This window comes from Alligator sinensis, unplaced genomic scaffold (genome assembly GCF_000455745.1).
Source record: "Alligator sinensis unplaced genomic scaffold, ASM45574v1 scaffold52_1, whole genome shotgun sequence".
In the NCBI taxonomy this organism is placed as follows: domain Eukaryota; kingdom Metazoa; phylum Chordata; order Crocodylia; family Alligatoridae; genus Alligator; species Alligator sinensis.
The window spans coordinates 1,982,988-2,005,326 of NW_005842152.1; the positions used below are offsets into that span (position 1 = coordinate 1,982,988).

Consider the following 22,339-nt stretch of genomic DNA (forward strand, 5'->3'; position numbering starts at 1 on the left):
ATATAATTGTGTGGGACACTTGGAGACACTTTAAGGGCATCTATACACGTGCTCCGGAGTGAAGGGGGGGTGCTTTAATTAGAGAGGCTCTGAGAGCCACTCTAATTAAAGTGCCCACAGCATCGTATGTATTCAGCATCCTGTGCTTCAAAATGGTGGCAAGGCCGCTTTAATTAAAGCTTGTTGGACAAGCTTCAGTTAAAGTGCCCCTGCCACCATTTTAAAACATGGGGATGCTGAATGCATGTGATGTGGAGGCTGCTGGAGCATGCTCATTAGCACACTCCAGCAGACTTGATTAATCAAGTTTTCTCCGTGTGCTAATTATCACGCTTTGGAGCAGAGGTCTGTCTAGTGTATAGGAGCCCTAAATGTCTGCATTCATTTCTGCCTGCTAGATTTCATTTCTACCTAGACTGGTGTTTTGGCTGACAAAAGCACCAGGTTTGACAAACTAATTCTAAATGAAATGAATATATTTTGTTGCCAAGCAATCAGCAGAGAGCAGGCAGATGTTTTCATGATTATAAATGACATCATTTATCCAATTACACTTCAGGTAGTGGTATATATGCTCTTCCCTTATAAATCTCTATTATCAGGACAATATAACTTTGCATTTAGAGCCGCTCTATAGTAATTCTCAACATACAAGACCTACCTTTTGGAAATTTTTTTTGTTTATGCGCAATTTTCTTTTATGCGCAATTTACATAAAAGAACACTACTTTTACTATATTTAAATTTTTAAAAATAATAGGAAAAAAAAACAGACTTTTAACCTTTCTGTATAGTCCAAAGTTTCTTTTATGTTAAAACTAAATCTGGACCAGTAATAATTTTGTAACATCAATATAACTGAAAAGCATTTATATTAACAAAAAGCAAACTCCTTTAAATACTGAAGCTTGTGTTCTGGTCTTTGCATTTATTTTTTAAATACCAAGCTTTTTTTTAAACACATTTCTCCATGACACTGTCCAGTAGGAATAAAAAAAAAAAAAAAAAAAAAAAAATCAAACATTGCAAAAATAAATGACAGCAGATCCCAAATCCTAAATCTAGATAGGGTCTGTGTATTAGAGTGAGGTTCTTTACACAAGCCACACATGAAACTCCCACTATGACTGAGAGAGCACTTATAAGAAGCATCTATGAGTTCCAGTTCTGCAATGACATCAGTACAAGTGGATCTTGGCTCTGAAGCTAAGTTCCAGTGAATTCAGTGGGTCTGCCTACCCACACATTAGCACAGAAGAGGCTTTTGCTTGTTAAATTCAGGAGGTATGCCTCAACCCTGAGCATATCTATAAATGCTCCTTGGTACTCTATAGGAAATGCAGACTAGCTCAGGATTTCCCAGTAAAGAAAACAATCAAGAAAGATGCAAGACATTGTTATCAAATGTCCTCAAAAAACATTAAGAATAAAGGCTTTGAAAGTATTTAAACATATTTAACATTAATAACATGCCTTCCTTAAAAATGCTTTCCTGAATCACAGTCAGAGTTGGAATCAATCCAGATAAAATACCCATAACATTTGAGAATCGGATGTAACAAAGAAGTTGGATGCTGATTTCATAGGAGCCAACTCATTCAGCAGCAGCAAAGTTCTAATCAAAATCTGATTTGTGGGTAACAATCAAAGACAGATCCAGAGAAGAAATTATATAAATGAGTTAATTCCTTTCTCTACCTCTTCACTATTCCAAGAGCTGACCCCCTCTGCCTCCCTCCCCCCATGCCTTTTAGTAAAAGTGTTAGGCTAGTCTAAAGCTAAAAAAACATTTCTATACTGTTACAGGTTGCAGTTGTATAAGAGGCAAAATGCGCATTAGCACGCAGAAAATGGCAGCGGTATGCTTTTGAACTGGAGCACCTCCAATGCATTTTAGTTCAAAAGCAAACTGCCACCATTTTCTCAGTGCTGATGTGCATTTTGCTGCTTATACAACCACAAGTGTCGCAGCGCCTGACACTTTCAAAGCACCTGGCGCTGCGGTGCTTGCATGTGTAAAAATGCCCAGTGACCACAGTGTGGGCTCTGAGACAGAACAGAATCACCTGGATATGCATGTAACATTGTGCAAGTCCAAAACTTTTGCCAGAGAAAAACCATAACTAGCAATGGAAGGGGAAGACAAAGGGATAGGGTTTTTGCACCATTTAGTCCAACAGCTTAGGTGTTAGGGCACTTATCTAGGCAATGGGACACACATGCTCCTACTCACCCATCCGGGGCTTAAACCTGCACCTCCTACTTCACTTGCTGTAACCACCAAGTCATGTGCTAATTATTACCCAAAGCCTTCTTCTTGAAAATGGCCAACCGGGGATCAAAGTGGCTAGATATGTGGGACTAGGAAGAGACAAGCAAGCTATAGGAAATATGTGGTTTGGTGAGATGGACTGTGTCATGTAAGGCATGGGCCCTGGGTTCTGAACGTGGATCCTACCCACTACTATTTATGAATTTTATCCAACAAATGCAAGGTGCAGAAAACACACTGGGAACAGAACCCAGGACACCCTCTCATTCAGGGCAGTGTCCATCCTATTCTGCCACAGGTGATTAGAATCTAAAAGCTCCCTAAGTACCACTTGTGTACATAAAAATCAAATAGTATTTAGCCCTGTGTTTCAAGATAAAAAACAGAATAGGCATTTAAATAGTATGCTTCAGGAGGTTAATAGTACCAAATTTTGTCTGACACTAACTTTGAATTGTCTACAATTTGTTGATTCGTGAAACCACTTTTACATTTGGGCTTCTTAACACATCACATAAAGCCCTATGATATCAGTGTCCAGGAAACACATCTTATGGTCATGGCCATGGTCGCTTCTTATAACTTAAAATAAAATCTGTGATTGTGTGAAATAATCTATAATTTAAATTACAAAAACCTCAAACCTGGTTCAGAGTCAGAATTTTCCCTTGGCACATCATCATAAATTACTTCCTCTGGATCTAAAAGCAAGAGAAGAACAAATATTTTTTCTTAGATTTGAACCAGACCAACAAAAAACTGCATTCTTATTGGAAAGTATGCATAATAGAGGCATAAACCATTTTCTGTTTACATACAAGTACCAACTGTTTACCATGCATGCATTCAATCTCATACAGCAGAACCCAGACTCTTTGCAGGGTTAGGTCTCTGATCCTGCTGTGAAGATGAGGGTTTCCAAAGTAACAGGAATATACAGAACTAAGGAACAAACAGCTGTGCGAGATAGCTGATGAACTCCAGCTGGTGGGAGAAGATAGGCCCTTTGAAATTATTCTTGATTTGCAACACGGTGCAAAATATTCAGGTTGCAAATCATCTAGCCGTGAACAATCTGGGTCCTACTTTATCACAAATAAAGTATCATAATACCATGGTTATGACTACTATCATTTAACAGCAGCAAGGAAAAGTTCATGTCACTGGCACATGAAAAACAATTTCAGTTAAGCTGCAAAATGAATTCTATTTCCTGTGCTCCTTTTTTGCTCTCTCTCTCTCATTGGGGACCACCACTCCCTTTCCAAAATTCCACCAGTCAAAATAAGGACATAAGAATTGTAAAGTTGAAAAACCAGTGTATTGTCCTGGAATAGGACATGGAGGAAGGAAAGAAAACTGGGTCCACACTTGGGCCAGGTACAGATATTCAGTTTCTACCAGAAGAATCCCCATTCTCCTGGTAGAAACCAAAAACATACAGACATTCAAGCTTTTTCTTTGAAGGGCAAAAATGATCCCACTAACAATAAAATAACCTGGGATCAACTATCCTATGGAAAAAATAATAGAGCAATTCTTCCTGAGCTGCAAACAACTTAGAAAAACCACAACAGGTCAACATATCTTTAACACTACTGGTTCCTATTTGGGTTTACAGGTTTCCCTCGATTTATGAGGGTTCTGTATATGCAAATTTGCTCTTATGTGATGACTTTTTTTTATACCCAAAATTCATTATGCGAGGTAAATTCACTCTTATGAGATTGGGATAGGCACACCCCCCCCTCCCCCAAGCAGGTAAGTCTGTGAGGGTAGGGGAAATGGCCCTAGGGCCAGGGCCCCACTCACCCCAGCCCCTGCTTTAGCTGTTCTGGGAGGAGCCAATGCCAGGTGCCTGCAGCGGCTGGCGTGAGTGGGGAGAAGCGGAGACCCAGGGCTGAAGCAGGGAGCAAAGCGGAGGAAACTGTAAGTGAGTGCAGGGCACAGAACAGGGAGGTGCGGCTCTTGCTGCTACGCGCACCCTGGGAGGGCTGCAGGCTGGGGGCAGCGCTGGGCTCTTCCTGGGGAGCACGTGACCCCAGGCTGCCACTGCAGGCTGGGGCTGGCAGTGACACTGGGTTCTTCTCAGTGCTTGGTGGCGCTGCAGGAAGGACAGGTTGTGGGGGCTATGGTGAATTTTGAGGTGGCTGCATCCCGCCTCCTAGTGCCACCACCCACCCCAAGCACCAGAAAGAACCTGGTACTGCTGCCAGCCCCAGCCTGCAGTGGCAGCCTGCTTTCATCCCGTGTGCAGATTCAGGAGCACGCGCCTCCTGTGAAGAGCCCAGAGCAGCCCCCCTGCCCACAATATTCCTGGGGTGCACATAGCAGCAACAGCTATGCCCCCCCACCACTCCGCCCCATACCCACTGACCGTTCCCTCCACTTTGCTCCTTGCTGCAGCCCCAGGAGCAGCCGATGGGCTGCACCACACTCTACCCCCCCACCCCAGCCTTACTCCCTCCCTCCCTCCCTGTCGTGGGGATGCATCCCTATTTCTTACATTATTAACTGGATTCCCTTTATGTGAATTTGATTTATGCACGGTTTTCCAGGAACACAAGTACCGCATAAATTAAGGGAAACCTGTATTTCACAAATCATGTTTGCATGCCTAACCCTGACAACATTGTTTTTTACACTTCAGCACCTTTGAAAGGATCTTGGGTAATTGTTCCAGTACCCTAGTGATTTAGATACTTGTCCACAAGGTAAGAGGCCTGAGAGGGTTATGGAGTTAGAGGGTTAAGGCACCATGGTTGAGAATCACTTCTCCAGACTTTCTTTCTTTCTGGTATGCAGGTGACTGAAGGTATTATCATGCTTTCTAAAGATGGTGTTATTTTTTGTTTTGTTTTTTATCATTGATTTTAATCCCTCAGGAGCCTGAAACTGAGGTCTATTTTCCTGGCCAAATATTTTCCCTTCTTTTCTGCGAGCCAGTTGGATTGTTCTCAAGTGCTAAGCTGCTGGCCACCATACTACAGTCTGGATTCAAGAACTCATAAAATGTTTTCAAGACACAGACAATTACTAAAATAAATTTAATGTTTCAGTTGGTAAACTAGGACATAAGTTAGGGCAGGGAAGTAAATTCCTTACTCCTGCCTACTTGCTAGGTAGGGAAACTGTTCAGCTAAACAAGATGATCTCTTTGTCCTGGCAAACCTAAGGAACACGCAGGCCCCTTCACTTTCCTCCTTTAAGCTGAGACTAATTCAGCAAAGCAAAGATCCTGCAGTAGCATGTGAGGGATCTGACTCAGCTCTCAGAGTTCTTTATTCATCTGCATTAAAAATGCAGTTGGCACATGTAGCAAACTGGTATGAGAAATGTAATATCAGTTTCAGCATTAACAATTACCCAAACAATGATGAAGTACCCCTTCTTAAACTAGAAAAAGGCTTCCATAATGTTCAGTTCAGGAAAATAACACGCTTCCAAGCAACAGAAAAAAAAACTGGGAACCTAAGCAAGCATTATATTTACTACACATTCAGCAGACGGGGTCAAATAATCCCCTCATATACTGATATACAATTCACTCACTTAACAGTAACCATGTGCATGTAGACTCTAACCTGATACTAAAAATCAACATATAAAATACAGTACTGCATACTTTTTTATCTTTATTATTTAGCTCTAGTGTTGGAAAAGTACAGGAAAGGATGAAGCAGAAAGAAAAAAAAAAGCTTTAAAGCTCACCTATTTCTACAGTGGTCATTTATTCTTCATTGATACTTACTTTCCATCCATGCTGTATTTGCAGGATCTGCAACCCATTTGGCTAGAGCATCATTATCTTTACTGACCTGGTTGTCTTCACTGGAAAAATTCCATAAAAATAAAAGAATTAAAAATATTACTATCAATAACATCAATAAATAATTTCTCTTACCTTTTAACTCTCACTCTGTAGTGAGAGTTAAGTGCTACGAAACTTATGTATTATCATCCTAATATGAAAAGTTATTTTTTAAAAATATTTTAAGTCTAATTATGGAATTTGAAATGAAACTTTAGCAACCCAATTTTAGTATAAAGAAATTGCTTATTATTCATTTTCTACAGAATTATTCTGCTTTGGCAATCTCCCACTGAGAGATGTGAAAATTAAACCACTCACTTTTGCAGATATCAAAAGGTCAATTGCCATCTTTATAAATACAAGATTTCAATCAGTGCTGATTCTGGTACAAAAACAGAAATGATTTTGTACCACAAAGTGCAGAGTTGGAGTTATTAACAAACAGCAATGCTAATTTACAACCAGGAAAATAAAAAATAAATGGAGTGGACACAAATCTCATCTTTCATTGAAGATTTACAGATTGCTAAATGCAGATCAACTCACAATTACCTATTTTGTGGATCTTCTGAGCTTAAAGAATTAAAATGGCAATCTTCAGCTGCTGTCTGCATACCTGCTACAAAAATCAGAAAAAAAATTACCAGAATGCTAGGATTGAAAGCCTTACTTTTACTTAAAATAATTAATATTACTAATATTACTAACAAATAATCTGCTCCATTATAAATGCCTCTTATCCAAAGATCTCAAAGTACTTTCCAAACCTCCTCAAAATAATTAAGCTTCTTGATACTATTATACCCATGTTGCTATAACAAGTTAAGGCACACAGGTCCAAGAAAAGCTGTTAAAAGAACCCTTAATACCAACATACTCTGCTATATTCCAGTATCTGTAATACACTGTAGCCACAGGCAACAAAGTATATTGCTTTTTACTTAAAGTCACTATTGGTGTTGCATTAAGTAGTTATTGTATAAAATTCATAAGCAGTAAAGGGAGAAGGGAGTAGGACTTTGTTTTCCCTCTTTCTCAAGGCAGTGTCCACTTCACTAGGCTACAGTCATGATCCCTCTTGCTTGCTCTCTTTGTAGACCAAAGACTCTTAACTTTTCTTCAATAGGAGGAATGAACTTCAGACTTGTTTAACCCCTACCTTAGTCATTAAGGCAGTTTCTTGGGAAGTGGCCAATGTGGGTTAAAATCCTCCTCTTTTTTTTTTTTGATGGGACCTAAACTGCAGGTTTCCTCCTTCCTTGGGAAGGATTCAGGATGAGGGTTTATGGTCAGTTTGGTATGGACTATGGGGGTTTTTGCCTTCCTCTGTAGCAGGAGATATGGCCCTCTACCCAGGACCTCTTTGAGAGTATTCTGTTTTATAGAAGCAGGTAATTGGCTGCTGTGGTTTCCCTGCTTTCCAGGTGGCAGATGAGGGGTTAGGGTCTATGTTGCATCAGGATGATGTTTAACACCGAAAAATGCAAGGTTCTCCACCTTGGGAGGAAAAACCTGCAGCATGCTTATAAGCTCGGCAGTGCTACGCTGGGTAGCACTACAGAGGAAAGAAGACTTGGGGGTCATAACTGACCACAAGATGAACATGAGCCTTCTATATGAAGCTGTAGCTAGTAAAGCAAGCAAAACGCTGGCTTGCATCCATAGATGCTTCCCAAGCAAATCCCAGGATGTCATTCTTCCATTGTACTCAGCCTTGGTGAGGCTGCAGCTGGAGTACTGCGTCCAATTTTGGGCTCCACAATTCAAAAAGGATGTGGAGAAGCTTGAGAGAGTGCAGAGGAGAGCCGCGCACATGATCAGAGGCCAGGAAAACAGACCTTATGAAGAGAGGCTGAGCGCCATGGGACTCTTCAGCCTGGAAAAGCGCAGGCTCAGGGGTGATCTGGTGGCCACCTATAAGTTTATCAGGGGTATTCACCAGGATCTGGGGGAACATCTGTTCACCAGAGCACCCCAAGGAATGACAAAATCGAACAGTCACAAACTCCTCCTCCTATGAAGGATTGACAGTAGTCCCATCTAGATTTTAGATTCTGGTTGTATGGGATGGTTTAGATATGGATGAACCTGCCTCAGACAGGGGTTGGACTAAATGACCTCTGGAGGTTCTTTCCAGCCCTACTTCTCTATGACTCTATAACCCTCTCAGGCCTCCTACCTTGTGGACAAGTATCTAAATCACTAGGTTATTGGGAAAAAGGCAAGTCCTGCTCTCTTCCCGAACCGAACAGGAACCCTGATAATCTTGGGGTATACTGTGCAGGCTCTAAGTAGGTTACTTCTGAATGTGTAGTAAGTAAATTAGAATAGGATCTTGATGAGTTCTCATGATGAGTGTCACCATATGATTTATTTAGAGAGGGTCATTATTAGCATCCTTTTCTACATACTGGTGGTGGCAGGTATTGGCTGTTGGAGTATGTGGCAAAGAAACCATTGGTTTATAACAAAAATAGGAAAGAAGTTGATTTTATAAGGTAGTTGGGTTTTGGGGTCTAGAAGGGTGGGGAGGGTGGGGGTTACATACATTTTCTTGTTTGTTTACAGTGTATTGATTCTCCTTCACTAGTTTTCTTAGATGAGATAGTCCTAATAATACAGACTTCTTTATGAATAATCTCATTCCATAAATTCTTTTAAGGTGTCTTCGAGGAGCCACATACTTTGGGACATACTCCCCATGGATTTCAGGTAAGGATGCATGCATCCATCTGTAGAAAAATATAGCTCACTAAAATTAAACTAGGATTCAACTTGATAGAAAGTAAATTCAAGAGATCTGGTACCTTCTTCATCCACAGAAACACTGCGTATTATAACAGGACTGGAGTATGCTGGTAGTATCAATGGTAAATTGGATGGTACAGCATAGCCACAAGGCACAGGAACAGAATATCCACCTGACATGTTAGTGCTTGTACTTTCATCTTGAGGACTGGGTTCTGGTGATGAAGACTGATCCTTTTCTTGGATTGGTGAAATATTTATGACAGAGTAAGGGTTTACTTTTGTTGGGGCACCCTGTGTCCTGGATTCTGACATTTGCACTTTCTCAGTTTTAACTACATTTTCATCCCCTAAGAGGAAAAAAAAAGCAACTTAATTTTCATTTGTCATAATTAATTGTTTGTGACCATAATGATATTGCATAAAACAAATATATCTTAGGCATTTACATGGACTCCACTAACATAGTCTCCAAGTGCCTCACAATCTTATATATTTCACCTTACAACACCCTGGTGAGACAGAGCACTGCTGTTATTTCCATGTTACAGCGAGAGATTGAAACACAGAAAGAGATGGACAGAGAGACAGATAGTAAGCAATTAAGTATAGGTCTATGCTGTCAGACAAACTCCCAGACTAGTTCCAAAGCCCCTCTCTCATGGACTGGAAGCAGTTTAATTGCGACAGCACAAGAGTTCAACACAGACTTATTTACCTTGCAATATAGTACAGACATGCCCTAGGTCATACAGGAAGTATCTGGCAAACAGGGAATTGTACCCAAGTGCCTTGACTTCTATAGTGATGCTGTAACCACTAAACTCCATTTCAACACATTTTACGATACACAGGGAGCAATTAAAAATAGTAAAAAAAAAGAGGAGACTGTTCACTGAAAAGGGAAAAAATCTTCCTTAAATTGTTGTCATGAGAAAGGAGTAGGCAGGTTTCCTTTCTGCATAATGAGCAGTGATTTAGCTCCAGGCTCCCTCATATCTCAAGACACAAGCATGTGTAGGGGATCCATAAGCAGGAATGAAGCACAGGACTCCACTAAAACAAGCTGCTGGACCTCATGAGTAAGGAATTTTCCAGGGAAAGGAAGACATTAGGTTCCAGTTTGCCGAAGCATATTGTTAACAGCAGAGATCATCTGACTCTAATTTAGACATTAGTACAATTATTCAAGATAGGAATAGGAAACAGGATTAGGATCAACACACAAGACTGTAGTGGGAGCTGGGAAGAACATAGTATTTTTCAGAATGTCTGAGCATGGGGCAGTCTTACAGAAACAGACAGTTCAGCGGTTCCTTACATATCAATGAAGTAAGCTTTCTTTTAGTATACAAAACAAGTATGCTGTCTTTAATTTTAACAGTTCATCCTTTTAAATCCACCGATCAGGATGCCCAAGCTATGTATGAAAGAAGCCGTGGCTTCCAAATAGCCACTATGCGTGTGTTCAGATGAGTGCACGCATGCTGCTTCTACTTGTCACTGCTTTGGAACTCACAGTTCCAGAACTGAGCTCAGAAGCACAGTCCGGTGGGTGGCGAATTGGCTAGAGGGTCGCACTCAGAGAGTCGTGGTGGATGGGTCGGTTTCGACCTGGAAGGGTGTGGGCAGTGGGGTCCCGCAGGGCTCGGTCCTTGGACCGATACTCTTCAATGTCTTCATCAGTGACTTGGAGGAGGGAGTGAAGTGTATTCTGTCCAAGTTTGCAGATGACACAAAACTGTGGGGAGAAGTGGACACGCTGGAGGGCAGGGAACAGCTGCAAGCAGACCTGGATAGGTTGGACAAGTGGGCAGAAAACAACAGAATGCAATTCAACAAGGAGAAATGCAAAGTGCTGCACCTAGGGAGGAAAAATGTCCAGCATACCTACTGCCTAGGAAATGACCTGCTGGGTGGCACGGAAGCGGAAAGGGATCTTGGAGTCCTAGTGGACTCCAAGATGAACATGAGTCGGCAGTGTGGCGAAGCCATCAGAAAAGCTAATGGCACTTTATCGTGCATCAGCAGATGCATGACAAATAGATCCAAAGAGGTGATACTTCCCCTCTATCAGGCGCTGGTCAGACCGCAGCTGGAGTACTGCATGCAATTCTGGGCACCGCACTTCAAGAGGGATGCGGATAACCTGGAGAGGGTCCAGAGAAGGGCCACTCATATGGTTAAGGGCTTGCAGACCAAGCCCTACGACGAGAGACTAGAGAAACTGGACCTTTTCAGCCTCCGCAAGAGAAGGTTGAGAGACGACCTTGTGGCTGCCTATAAGTTCATCACAGGGGCACAGAAGGGAATTGGTGAGGCTTTATTCACCAAGGCGCCCCCGGGGGTTACAAGAAATAATGGCCACAAGCTAGCAGAGAGCAGATTTAGACTTCCTGCCTATGCAGGGGGTTGGACTCGATGATCTATTGAGGTCCCTTCCGACCCTAACATCTATGAATCTATGAGCTGCAGAGATGACCTGAGCAATGCCCAGGCTTGAGCGGTACAGATGTGAGCAACCTTCACAGGCCTGAGGGCCTCCCAGGTCTCCAGCAGCGGTGATCCGTGCGCACAGAGGCTGCCCAGCAGCTGGAGCATGACTTTGGCTGGCCAGGCTCTGGTTTTGGGCAATGCACATTGCTGCCACACATGGTGCCCTGCTTTTTTGCCACAGGTTTTTTAACACCAGGTTCTACCTTGACAAATGATTGTCAGAAAAACCTATTGCACTGCAAATTATCAGCATGGCTAGTTCCTGCACGTTCAGTTTCTGTGGTTTGTGGCACCGTAGACAAGTCTGCAGCACCACAAACCACACATGCACACTCATTTGGATATGCCCTATAGGCCCATCTGTGTATACACAGTTACAAATCTGATGTTACAGGAGCCATGTCCTGTAACAACAGATCCCTCCAAGATGCATAGCGAGGAGGTCAATTCTCTGGTTCAAATGTAACAAACAGATAAGAATCCTGTCAGAGACCATAAACCTGTTAACCTTGTTAAACAGACCAGAAATGAAAGACCCCTGAGATGAATTAAATCAACTGCATATTCTTCCTATGGAAATCTTTTTTGTAACTTCAATTAATCATGTCACCATAAAATTCAAGGGGCTTGATCCTTGCCTAAACAGTATTGCCATGGCCTACTGGCTATAAGAAGACTTACCTGTGGAGCTAGTCTCTTCATGTTCTATATTACACCTAGAGTCAGAACTGCGTGGCATGAGGGCTTGTCTGTCTGCTTCCGGTATCTCATCTCCGCTATCCAAATAGAATGGCTCCCCTTCTTCCTCGTCTTCATTTGTACCACTGACTTCTAATTCATTTTCTAGAACTGAGAGAAACATTATTTTTTACCTTTTACTATCAACTGATTGAGATGGGTAAATATTCATTGTTGTGAATGAGGTTTGCAATACAACACCCTCAAATATGCCATACATGATCCTAGAGTGTTCAGGATTAAAAAAGAAGACCATTGACTATAAGGATCATGCAGTTATTTGGAAACCTCTTAAAATAGATGCTGCTCTATAATTACATGGCTAATACAAATTGTTTATCTTTGCATCCATGATGAGCTTAAACATACTTTATCAGCTTCTTCTGAAAACTTTAGAAAAGTTAATTATGAATTCACATCTGAAGCTGTAAATTGTACTTTAATCCTTTTTTTTTTTAAATTGTGTGTCCCCCCCCACACACAAATTTTAAACAAACATGGGAAAAGAAAAAGTGAGAAACCCTGGCCCCACTGAAATTAGTGACAAGTCCATATTTCTCTACCAACATATTTTAACTGAACTGGAACAATCACCACTGAGGATAAGACCATGATTCAAGGTCTCTGTCCATTCAATCTTTGGTTCCATCAATTAGTGCCAGGATAACAGTGGATGGCCTTCACGTAGTCCATCAACATGGGCAGAACTAAGATTTGAAAAAGGCACGGAGGCGATGCAATTTGTGAATCTACAACCCCCCTGGACACTTTTGTGAGACCCACAAAGCAGGTAAGACTTGGGGTAGGGGAGGGGCACTGACCTTGATTAACTAGAGCAGTGGTTCCCAGCCTTTTTAGCCCGCAGACCAGCAAACTGCAGACTGGAAGTGACTGGCATACTGCAGACCAGCAGCCAACCCTTTTTTATACTAATATAAAGTTTTAACAGTTCACCCTTTTAAATCCACTAAGCATAAAAAAGGGTTGGTTTCTGGTCCGCAGTATGCCAGTCACTTCCAGACTTCTGGTCCAGTTGCCCTGTGGGGTCAGGCCAACTCTCAGGATCTCAAAAGTGTGCTGTTAGACCGGAGGGTGTGACACAATTGCACATATACAAACACACAAATCAATTAAGTGCATACACACACACACTACCAACTCAGGCACATACACATCCAAACCAATCTAAGCACATGCATACTTATCACCAATTCAAGCACATACACTATACACTCCAGAAGTTAGACAAAAATCAGTTGTCCATACCCACACACTCAGTACAAATACACAGATAACTATTTGTATATCTTGCACACAATGAGATTTTTTATTAACACATATACAACCCACCTACGCATACACACAAGTAAGTTCCTAACTTGGATGGTACAGTATGTATGTGTATGCTTGGGGTTCCTGGGATACTTGGGGGAAGGTTAAGGTGAGAGAGAGTTAAAGTGTAGCGAATGAAAGTTGCTAGAATCAGGATTAGAACTGGTGGACTAGAGAGAAGCTAGCTGAGGAACTGAGGCTTGGGTTTACTTAAGATCAAGTGGCCCCGGGGTTACTTGGGATCACTTGGTGTCAGGATGGAAGCAAGGGAAAAAGAAGACCAGTGGCAAGGAGGAAACAGCCAGGAGACAGAGGCAAGAGGCAGTGGGGATGAGACAGAAACAGTGGCAGAGATCAGGGAAAAAGGCAGTGGGGATGAGACAGAAGTTAGAGCAGCAGAGATTGGAGCAGGGCCAGAACTGTAGTAAAGCAAACCCAACTCAGGGGTCCAAATAACAGTTTTATTAAACAGACAATATACTACACAGCCCCATGAAGTTATTGGCTCCCACACACACACACAAGCACTCACAATGGCAGCAGGAGAAAGACTCAGTGGAAGGGTTGGATTTCAAGTAGGGAAGAGAACCAGAGTCCAAGTCCTTGGTTGAAGAGAGGGTAGGGGGTGATAGCTACCTATCCAGGCTGGAAAGGGGTCCTTGTCCAGCAGGTGTTGTCCAGAGGGGGGTCGCCCGCAGGACCTCTGGGTGGATAAGTGGTGTGGCATGGTGCTGGTCCAGCTAGAGAGGGCGTCCCCCAAGGAGTCAGTCTTCACTAACCCTTTTTATGGGGCACACTACCTCTGATCTCCTATGGGAGGGCCTGTCCAGGCAATGCCAGTCCTGTTCCAGAGGGCTCCAAGTGTTCTTACTGAGCATGTGCAGCCTTGGCACAATGGTGGGTTGCCTCATCTTTTGTTTCTTGAATGCTGAGGGTGGTTCCAAGGGCTGGGTCGTTGGTTCAGTCATTCAGAAGGAGTTATTTTTAGACCTACTGCCATTGTCTCTCAAGCATCCTCATTCATCCCCATTCATTCAAGAACCAAGTTACACAGGAGGGGTAGTATGAATCATAGGTTACACAACCGGGCATGGGGATAAGATGTGGGCTTGACATTACAAGATGGAAACATGACATGACTTATGCTAACTTACAATAGGCCTAAAACAGTACTCACACATTATAAAAGCAGTACAAACATAATAATTATCACTTATAAAACAGTGGATATCTATATCAAAATAGCAAGGCACTTATTTGCAAAGAGGGGAGAGAAAAATAAAACTTACTACCAAAAATAAAATGTTAAAGCTTATCCTACATCTTAGCTTACTTATACTTCTCTATAGGGAATAGGGAGGGAAAGAAAAAGTCATAAATGGTTGGGGAAGGGGAGGGAATGCATTTTAAAAGAAAAAAAAAAAAAGAAAAACTGAGGGTTTTGCTACAGTCCGGCAGCCAACCCTTTGCAGACCAGTACTAGGCCACGGCCCAGGGGTTGAGAACCTCTGACCTAGGGAAAGCAGAGATGATGGGCATCCTCCCACATTCCTCACCTGCTCCCTGCTTTGTCTCTCCAGGATGTCTTCCATCAGACTGTGGCTCCAGCCACATCTTGGTCTCCACAAGGGAACCTGCCATCTACAGCCAGACAGGACTGGAGGTACTGACATGAGCTACACTATGGAAGGGGGATGAGATCATGACAGTACATTCTCCTGGATCCATCTCTGGCCATCAAAAATCTAACCAACATACTGGGCTATGCTTTGTACCACCCTGAGCCAGTTTTGACTAAGTGAACTAGTGTGAACTGCTCTACACATACCCGTTCCTTCCTGGTTATCTAGCACCTCCTTTTTCAATCCCCCAGGTCTTCAAAAAAAGGTCAGATAAGTTAATTTCTCCTTTGCAATCAGAAGTGGAGAGTTATTTTCTTTAGTCTATAACAGGGATGTAAAACTCATCTAGCCCCACTGGCCAGAAGTTGTGTGGCATTCTCTATAAGGTTGGAGACATGGTGCATGAATTGCTCTGAATATTAATTTTCAGGGCTGCTGCTCATCCCAACACCACAGTTCCAGCTCTGTGGACCAGATGGCATGGCTCAACAAGCTATATCCAACTCAAAGGCTATATCTTTGAAACCCAGTTCTATAAACGGCAGACAAAGATGACGTTAGTACATGCTAAGCAAATTTATAGATGGCACCAAGTTGGGTGGAATTATGGACACTCTGGAGCATAGGGATAAGATCTAGAACAACCTGGATAAACTGAAGAAATGGTCTGGAATCAATGAGTTGAGATTCAAAAAGGACAAATACAAAGCCTTGCCCTTGGAACACCCACGTGCACAAATAGGCTAAGAACAGACAGTCAAAAAGCCCAAGGCTGAAGTGATTCAATCTTCACAGGTTAGTCTATGCTGCATAGATTGAAACAACAAGCAAGTGAACAGACATTCACTTTTGGATCATGCCAATAGCAACCTTAGTTTCTGCTTGTGGGAGAATGGACCTCATGAGTAGAGCAGCAACAAATTTGATGACTCCCTCCTCTGATCCTCGCTGCTCTCCACCCTGAATTTCCTCCTGGGCTTTTCTACAGCAACAGGATTGTACAACCTAAAATATAATGTTTTAAATATACACTTTAATATATTACTGAAAAATAGAAGTAATTTGCCAGTTTTTCCATCAGGTAACACGAGGTAAAAACAAACCCCTGCAGGATGTATTAACTGTCCTGAATTGCAATGATTTTATCAGCTTTTCCACCAGCAAGGACATGTTTTGTATCCTTATGATAAAACCCACACAATTCACAGCTCCTGACTGTTTAGATTGTCATGGTAATACGCATTCTTGCCAGGGCTTCTGTTTCTTCACGCAGGCTGAGCCAGCATATTTTATTACAGACACAATAACAAGACCTTTCATGCAGTCTTTCTGTAGGGGGAGGGGGAGGTGTGGAAAAAATTGGCTAATTTTTTTTAAGGAACAAAAATACATTAGTTGTTCATTTACTATCATAGCTGATGGTTAAAAAGTCTGCAGGACACTTAATTTTAAGGCAGCTTTCCTCTGTGTATCTATTACTGTACAAAAAATTACGTTTTGGGCTGAAAGTTCTCTTTTTTGGCATTGTCTTTAAGTGATTATTTTATTTATGAATGTATGTATGTATGTATTTGGAAAGCTGCTCAAATTCATTGGTGTTAGTGGAAAGCTGCCCCTAATTCACTGGGCACTTGATCAGGCTTTAGGTCAGGGGTCAGCAATGTTTTTGGACAGAGTGCCAAAAACTTCCACAACCTTGACTTGTAAGATGTTGGCATGCCAGGGGTGGACAGTGGGGGACCTGTGAGAGGCCCAATCCTTGTTGTAGCAGCACAACCCCAGCCCCTTTCCTGAAGCACAAAGTGCCAGGCAAAATGCCTTTATGTTCCATGCTCTGGCACATGCCAAGGAGTGACTTTTGGGGGTTTTTTTAAACAGTTGATGTAGGTAGGTAGAACTATTTTGTCTGAATGGAGTATGAAAAAGCATTCTCCTTTCTGTTGGAAAACTCATGTCTCAATACCTGTGCAAAGGCTAAATAAAACTTTATTTGCGTGATCATCAGTGTGAAAGGGAGACTGGCGTGTGGATAAGTGCCCCAAATAACATTATGGGGACACCAGAATACACAGAATATTTCCATCCTAATATAGGCACTTTTAAAAAACTGATATTATGATAATTTAACATGGCCCCAAAGCCCAGGGGGTGAACACTGTTGCTATTTGCCTTCTCCCACTCCTTTGAATTCAGCAGCAGGGGTAAGGAGGGGATCAGCAGCAGTGACAGGCTGTATTTGCCCCCTGGGTTCTTGAGCTACACAAAAATAAGAGCTCTGGCCAAGAACTCATACATAACACAGCCAAAGGGAGGAGCAACTGTACTGCCAAACCCCCTCTGAACCCACTACTCTCCTTAAGAAAAACTGATACCTAGATTTTTACCATACAACGCTGTCATATTTGTTCCATTCCTCCATATGAAGATGAACTTATTTGATCCTAAATTTAATGTTCCCTTAAGTCTAATAGCTAACACAAATGTTTCTTTTCAGAGTCATTTAATCCTTACGGAACATTATTTTATTTGATGGATACATATTTTTATGTTTATGCAGAAATTTAACTGAATGTCAAATGAAAAAAATAACATAAAATGTATTTTTATGAGAATACTATAAGATTCATCCAACAGAACTTGAAGGCCCATAGATTACATAGAAAACACATCTAAATTGTGTTTTTGTAAGTATGACAATATATATTCTTATAATTGTTTTAAAAAGTTTTAAATGGTGTACTTTCATGTGTTAACACCACATTACCTAACCAGAAACACTTAAGGGAAATAATCCTTTTATTTGCAAGATTTATCCAAACAAGTAAAGATATTCATCATTTACCCCATTCAGAGAAAAATAACAGCCTTATAGTTAATGCGCTAGACTGGGACTCAGAAGATTTAGGCTTGATCACAGTCTCTACCTATATGACCTTGGACAAAATCACTTGCATTTGATTTTAATACACAGAAGAAATGGAATAACAAACCAAGACGGCACCCAGCACAAAGCCTACAGGAGAGTGGGAGTGCAGGCTCTGAGAGCAGGAGGGGAGGGGAGGGGAGGGGGGCAGCAGCCTTACTCACACCAGGAACTTCTGAACAGTCCAGACTGAGCAGCTGCCAGCCCATGTGCTCTACTAACTCCCACTCTGTTGCACTTAAAGAAATAGCAGCCGGGAACTGTTTTAGAGTTCCCAGCATGGCAATGCAGCCAGGGTGCAGACTTCGTAGGAGTGCGCTGTGATTCCAGTGCCCCTGACTTGATGCTAGGGGTGGATACCACCCTCTCCCACACTGAGTTATGCTGCTAGATGCAAGGAAAATCAGGAGGATCAAAATATATTAATGCATAAAGGAGTATCAGTGGGCAGAAAAACAGACTGCAAGAAGAAGGCAAACGGTAAAACTGACAACAGGAAGTTTCAAATAGTCCACACAGTTAGTGTAGGATTATGCCTAATCCAGCTCACGTATGCAATCGGAAAAAGAGAACTCAAATATTTGCAAATAAATGCCCCAAACCTTGAAAACAAAATGGAGGAACTTAAATTAGTGGTGCAGGACACCATATTTCTATTATCCTTGTATAACATTACAAGGATAATAGAAATATGGTAAAATAGCAATCCTGACCAGAATGCAAGTATTGAAGGATATGCCGAAGTGGCAAAATTGCTTTACTAATTGGAATGAGTAGCGCTGGAGGGCTACAACTGCTCCCAGGATCTGATTTAGATATGGACAAAAATCTCTGTAATGTTATTAGGCAAATGAATGCCACCATAAATTGTATCATATTGGAAGATTTTAACTTCCCTGATATAAAATCAGAGCCGAAGTATTTCATAGATATCATATTTCAAATAAATATCTTCAGTACAAAGTTACTAAACAAATGAAGAGGTGGTATTATTTTAGAGGTTGTTTTAGCACATCACAACATTATAGAAAAGCTGGTCATAGAAAACAGCCTTGGATTATGTGATCATGACTTTGATAAAGTTTAAATTACATTGAAGTGTAAACTGCAACTAAGGTACTTAATTTTGAAAGAGTGAACCTATATAAACTAAGGGAATGGGCTGGTACAGTCATCTGGACTCAGAAACTCGGGGATTTGAAATGCAGTATGCCAGAAAATTATAAAGCAAAATATGCTATAGCCATGAGAAATCAAGCATCTGGAGGAGGAAAGGCTGATCACATTGTCAGAACCCATTGTTCATATGCCTATAGTACAGTGGAAGATTCCATAGTTTGATACAGAAGGCAGTCTGTCAATCATTTTGTAAGTAGGTCATATAATGACCTAGAAAAAGTTGCCGCCAATTTGTAGCTTTCTTTGCAGTGTGCATTTCTTCTTTGCAGCACAGAAATGCACGGTGCAAAGGAGTTCCTGCCAATCTTATGCAAATTTGTACCCCACTATTGGACTCTTCTAAATTATTCCTACCTGGCAGCTAGTGATTGGCTTGCTAGCCGTATAAAAGGCTTGAGCAGTTTCCGCCCAAGTTGAAGAACTCCACACACACACCTCGTGGAGAACTCTGAGTACACTGTGGAGCCTAGCAAACTCCACGCGTGTTTCAGAGCGAACTTAGCGGCCTGATCAACCACTAAGGACTCCCCGTCACCGACCCAAAGGGGCCTAGCACACCCCCACCCGAGACATAAGACGACTTTCGGCCCGAACACCCTGAACACATCTGCAGACCGACCAACATCTTTGTAATTTCTGCCCAACCCAAGTTTGTAACCGTAACCGAAGCAAGCATCTGACCTGCACTGTACGAGCAGTGTAAGTAAACAACCTTTTGTTTAACCAAAACGCTTGAGTACCTGATTCCACTCCAAGCGTCACAAGTACCCGCCCGCCTATTAGGGCTCCTAAAGCCCCGAACCCCGCGCCGCGGCTCTCGGCAGCGACACACATGTGGTCAGCACGGATTTATGAAAAACAAATTGTCAAGGTCCCAATTCAGGATGGCCCTTAAGCTTAGCTCTAAGATGTTAAATGTGCTATTGAAGCCAAGAGGTTGAATATAAGGATGACTTCCTTTACCCAAACTATCTTAACTAGGCTTTGATTTGAAGTAGGTGTTAGCAAATCTTGTCTGTGAGCTGACTGTACCAGGCAGTGCCAGGCTGAAACACATGGCATTGTTTCATGTCTGCTACCCACTGAACCACAAGTAGATGAGCTACTTTTGTGCAGGGCTGTGCATGAGACAAAAGGGATTAGAATAACCCAGGTTCAAACAAATATACCACTCCTTTGGTTTTAAAGTCTAACTAAGGCCATCCACCCCGTCAGTGACACAACTTTCACTTTCTTGACTCCTGTCTTCATATGGAGCGAATCCAGGCAGATTTGGATAGACTGGGGAAGTGGGCAGATCAGAATAGGATGCAGTTTAACAAGGATAAGTGCAAGGTGCTGCACCTGGGAAGAAAGACTCTCCTATACACTGAGAAGTACCATTCTGAGTACCACAGCAGTGGAAAGGGATCTCGGAGTCGTAGTCGACACAAAAATGAACACGAGTCACCAATGTGATGAGGTAATAAGTAAGGCTAACCACACTTTCTTGTATTAGTAGGTGCATCATGAGCAGGTCTAGGGAGGTGATACTTCTGGGCCTGCGGGTAAGATCCTATGAAGACAGACTAAGGAACCTGAATCTCTTCAGCCTCAAGAGAAGGCTGAGAAGTGATCTTGTGGCTGTCTACAAACTCATCATGGGGAGTCAGCAGGGAATAGGTGATACTCTGTTTATTAGGGCACCCCTCAGGGTTACTAGAAATAATGGCCACAAACTAAAAGAGCAGATTTAGATTGGATATCAGGAAGAAATTCTTTACGGTGAGGGTTGCCAAAATATGGAGTGGACTTCCAAGGGAGGTAGTGCTTTCCCCTACCTTGGAGGTGTTCAAGAAAAGATCAGACAGGTACCTAGCTGGGGTTATTTAACCCCGGTACTCATTCCTGCCTACAGCAGGGGCTCAAACTCGATGATCTACAAGGTCCCTTCCAATCCTAGAAATCTATGAAATCTATCTATGATCAAACAAACTTGATTCTCCTTCTTTGACAAAGTAACTACTTGGGTGGATGAAGTGGATGCTGTGGATATACTGTATCTGGACTTCAGCAAGGTTTCTGACTAGGTCCCACATAACCTTCTCATAAAGAAGTGGAGAAGTGTGGGCTGCATAAAACTCCTACAAGGTGGATTGATAACTGGCTCAATAGCTGCAAGCAACGGGTAATTATTAATGGGTCCTGTCAGAATGGCAGGAGGTTTCGACTGGAGTCCCACAGTGGTTTGTCCTGGGCCCAGTGCTGTTCAAACATGTTTACTGACTATTTGAACACTGGCATAGAAAGCTTCTTGAGCAAGTTTGCAGACAACATGAAACTGGAAAGAACTGCAAACACGGAGGAAGTGAGCACAATTCAGAAAGATCTCAACAGATTGGAAAGTCTGGCTACAGCTAACAGAATGAAGTGCAAATGAATGAGGACAAAAGCAAAAATATAAAACAAGTGACACCTGGCTGGATGGCAGCCCTATGGAAAATGACTTGGAAGTCTTCATAGATAACATATGAGTCTGCAGCATGATGCAGTCGCACAAAAGGCAAATATGGTTTTGGGATGCATCAGTAAAAGCATTACTCAGGTGCAAGACATATGAGGTGATAGTGCCTCCCTACCTGACGCACTGGTTAGGCATCCTCTAGAATTCTTCACAGCGGGGAGCTGGGCTGCATTGAGCTTGGGCTAGGCAGTGGCAGCAGCACTGGGAGGGGAGGCTATGGCAAATTTTCAGGTGGCTGCAGCCCCCCCCTCCCTCCCCTTAGTCCCACTGCCAGCCTGAATGCAGCCTGGCGTACCACCGGCCTCAGCCTGCAACCAGCCTGGCCAATGTGCAGATCCAGGGGCACATGCTCCCCATGCCTTCCTGGGGTGCATGCCCCCCCTTGCTGCACCCCCGGACGAGTTGCTTGTGGCTCCATCCTGCACCCCAGCTGTGCAGGGCCTTCCCCTGCCCCAGCCCCACTCCCTCCCTCACTGCCATTGGCGGGGGAAGCAGGTCAAGGCCCCAGCAATGAGGAAGTGGAGCTAGGGCTGGGGCCTCAATCTGCCCCCCCCCCATGGTCCTTTCCCCTTCCCTTCCCCCACAGACTTACCTCCTGGGGGGGGGGGGCTGCCTCCAAGTATTTTTTTCTTCCTCTTCCTTGATCTGCCCCCCTTCCCTCCCCACAGACTTAACTGGTTGGGGGGGGGGGGGGGGCACCTGGAAGGACTGG

General features: G+C 42.7%; 1 protein-coding gene across 9 annotated transcripts in view; it reads right to left on the reverse strand.

The window, feature by feature from the left end:
• Window positions 1-22,339, reverse strand: part of ARHGEF10 (Rho guanine nucleotide exchange factor 10) — a 197,201-nt gene that overhangs the window by 127,156 nt on the left and 47,706 nt on the right. For 5 of the 9 annotated variants that reach the window (XR_003094503.1, XM_025206347.1, XM_025206345.1 and 2 more), the window contains exons 3-7: window positions 12,012-12,179; window positions 8,894-9,184; window positions 6,639-6,705; window positions 6,024-6,103; window positions 2,917-2,973 (exon numbers count right to left, since the gene is read on the reverse strand). Coding sequence is in view for 8 of the 9 variants with exons in the window: in XM_025206347.1 (XP_025062132.1) it covers window positions 2,917-2,973; window positions 6,024-6,103; window positions 6,639-6,705; window positions 8,894-9,184; window positions 12,012-12,179 (663 nt within the window). In the remaining variant the exon portion in view is untranslated. Of the gene's footprint in view, window positions 1-2,916; window positions 2,974-6,023; window positions 6,104-6,638; window positions 6,706-8,634; window positions 8,723-8,893; window positions 9,185-12,011; window positions 12,180-15,892; window positions 16,028-22,339 lie in introns of those variants that run through there. The other 4 variants (XM_025206350.1, XM_025206348.1, XM_025206351.1 and 1 more) reach the window with 4 other exon arrangements.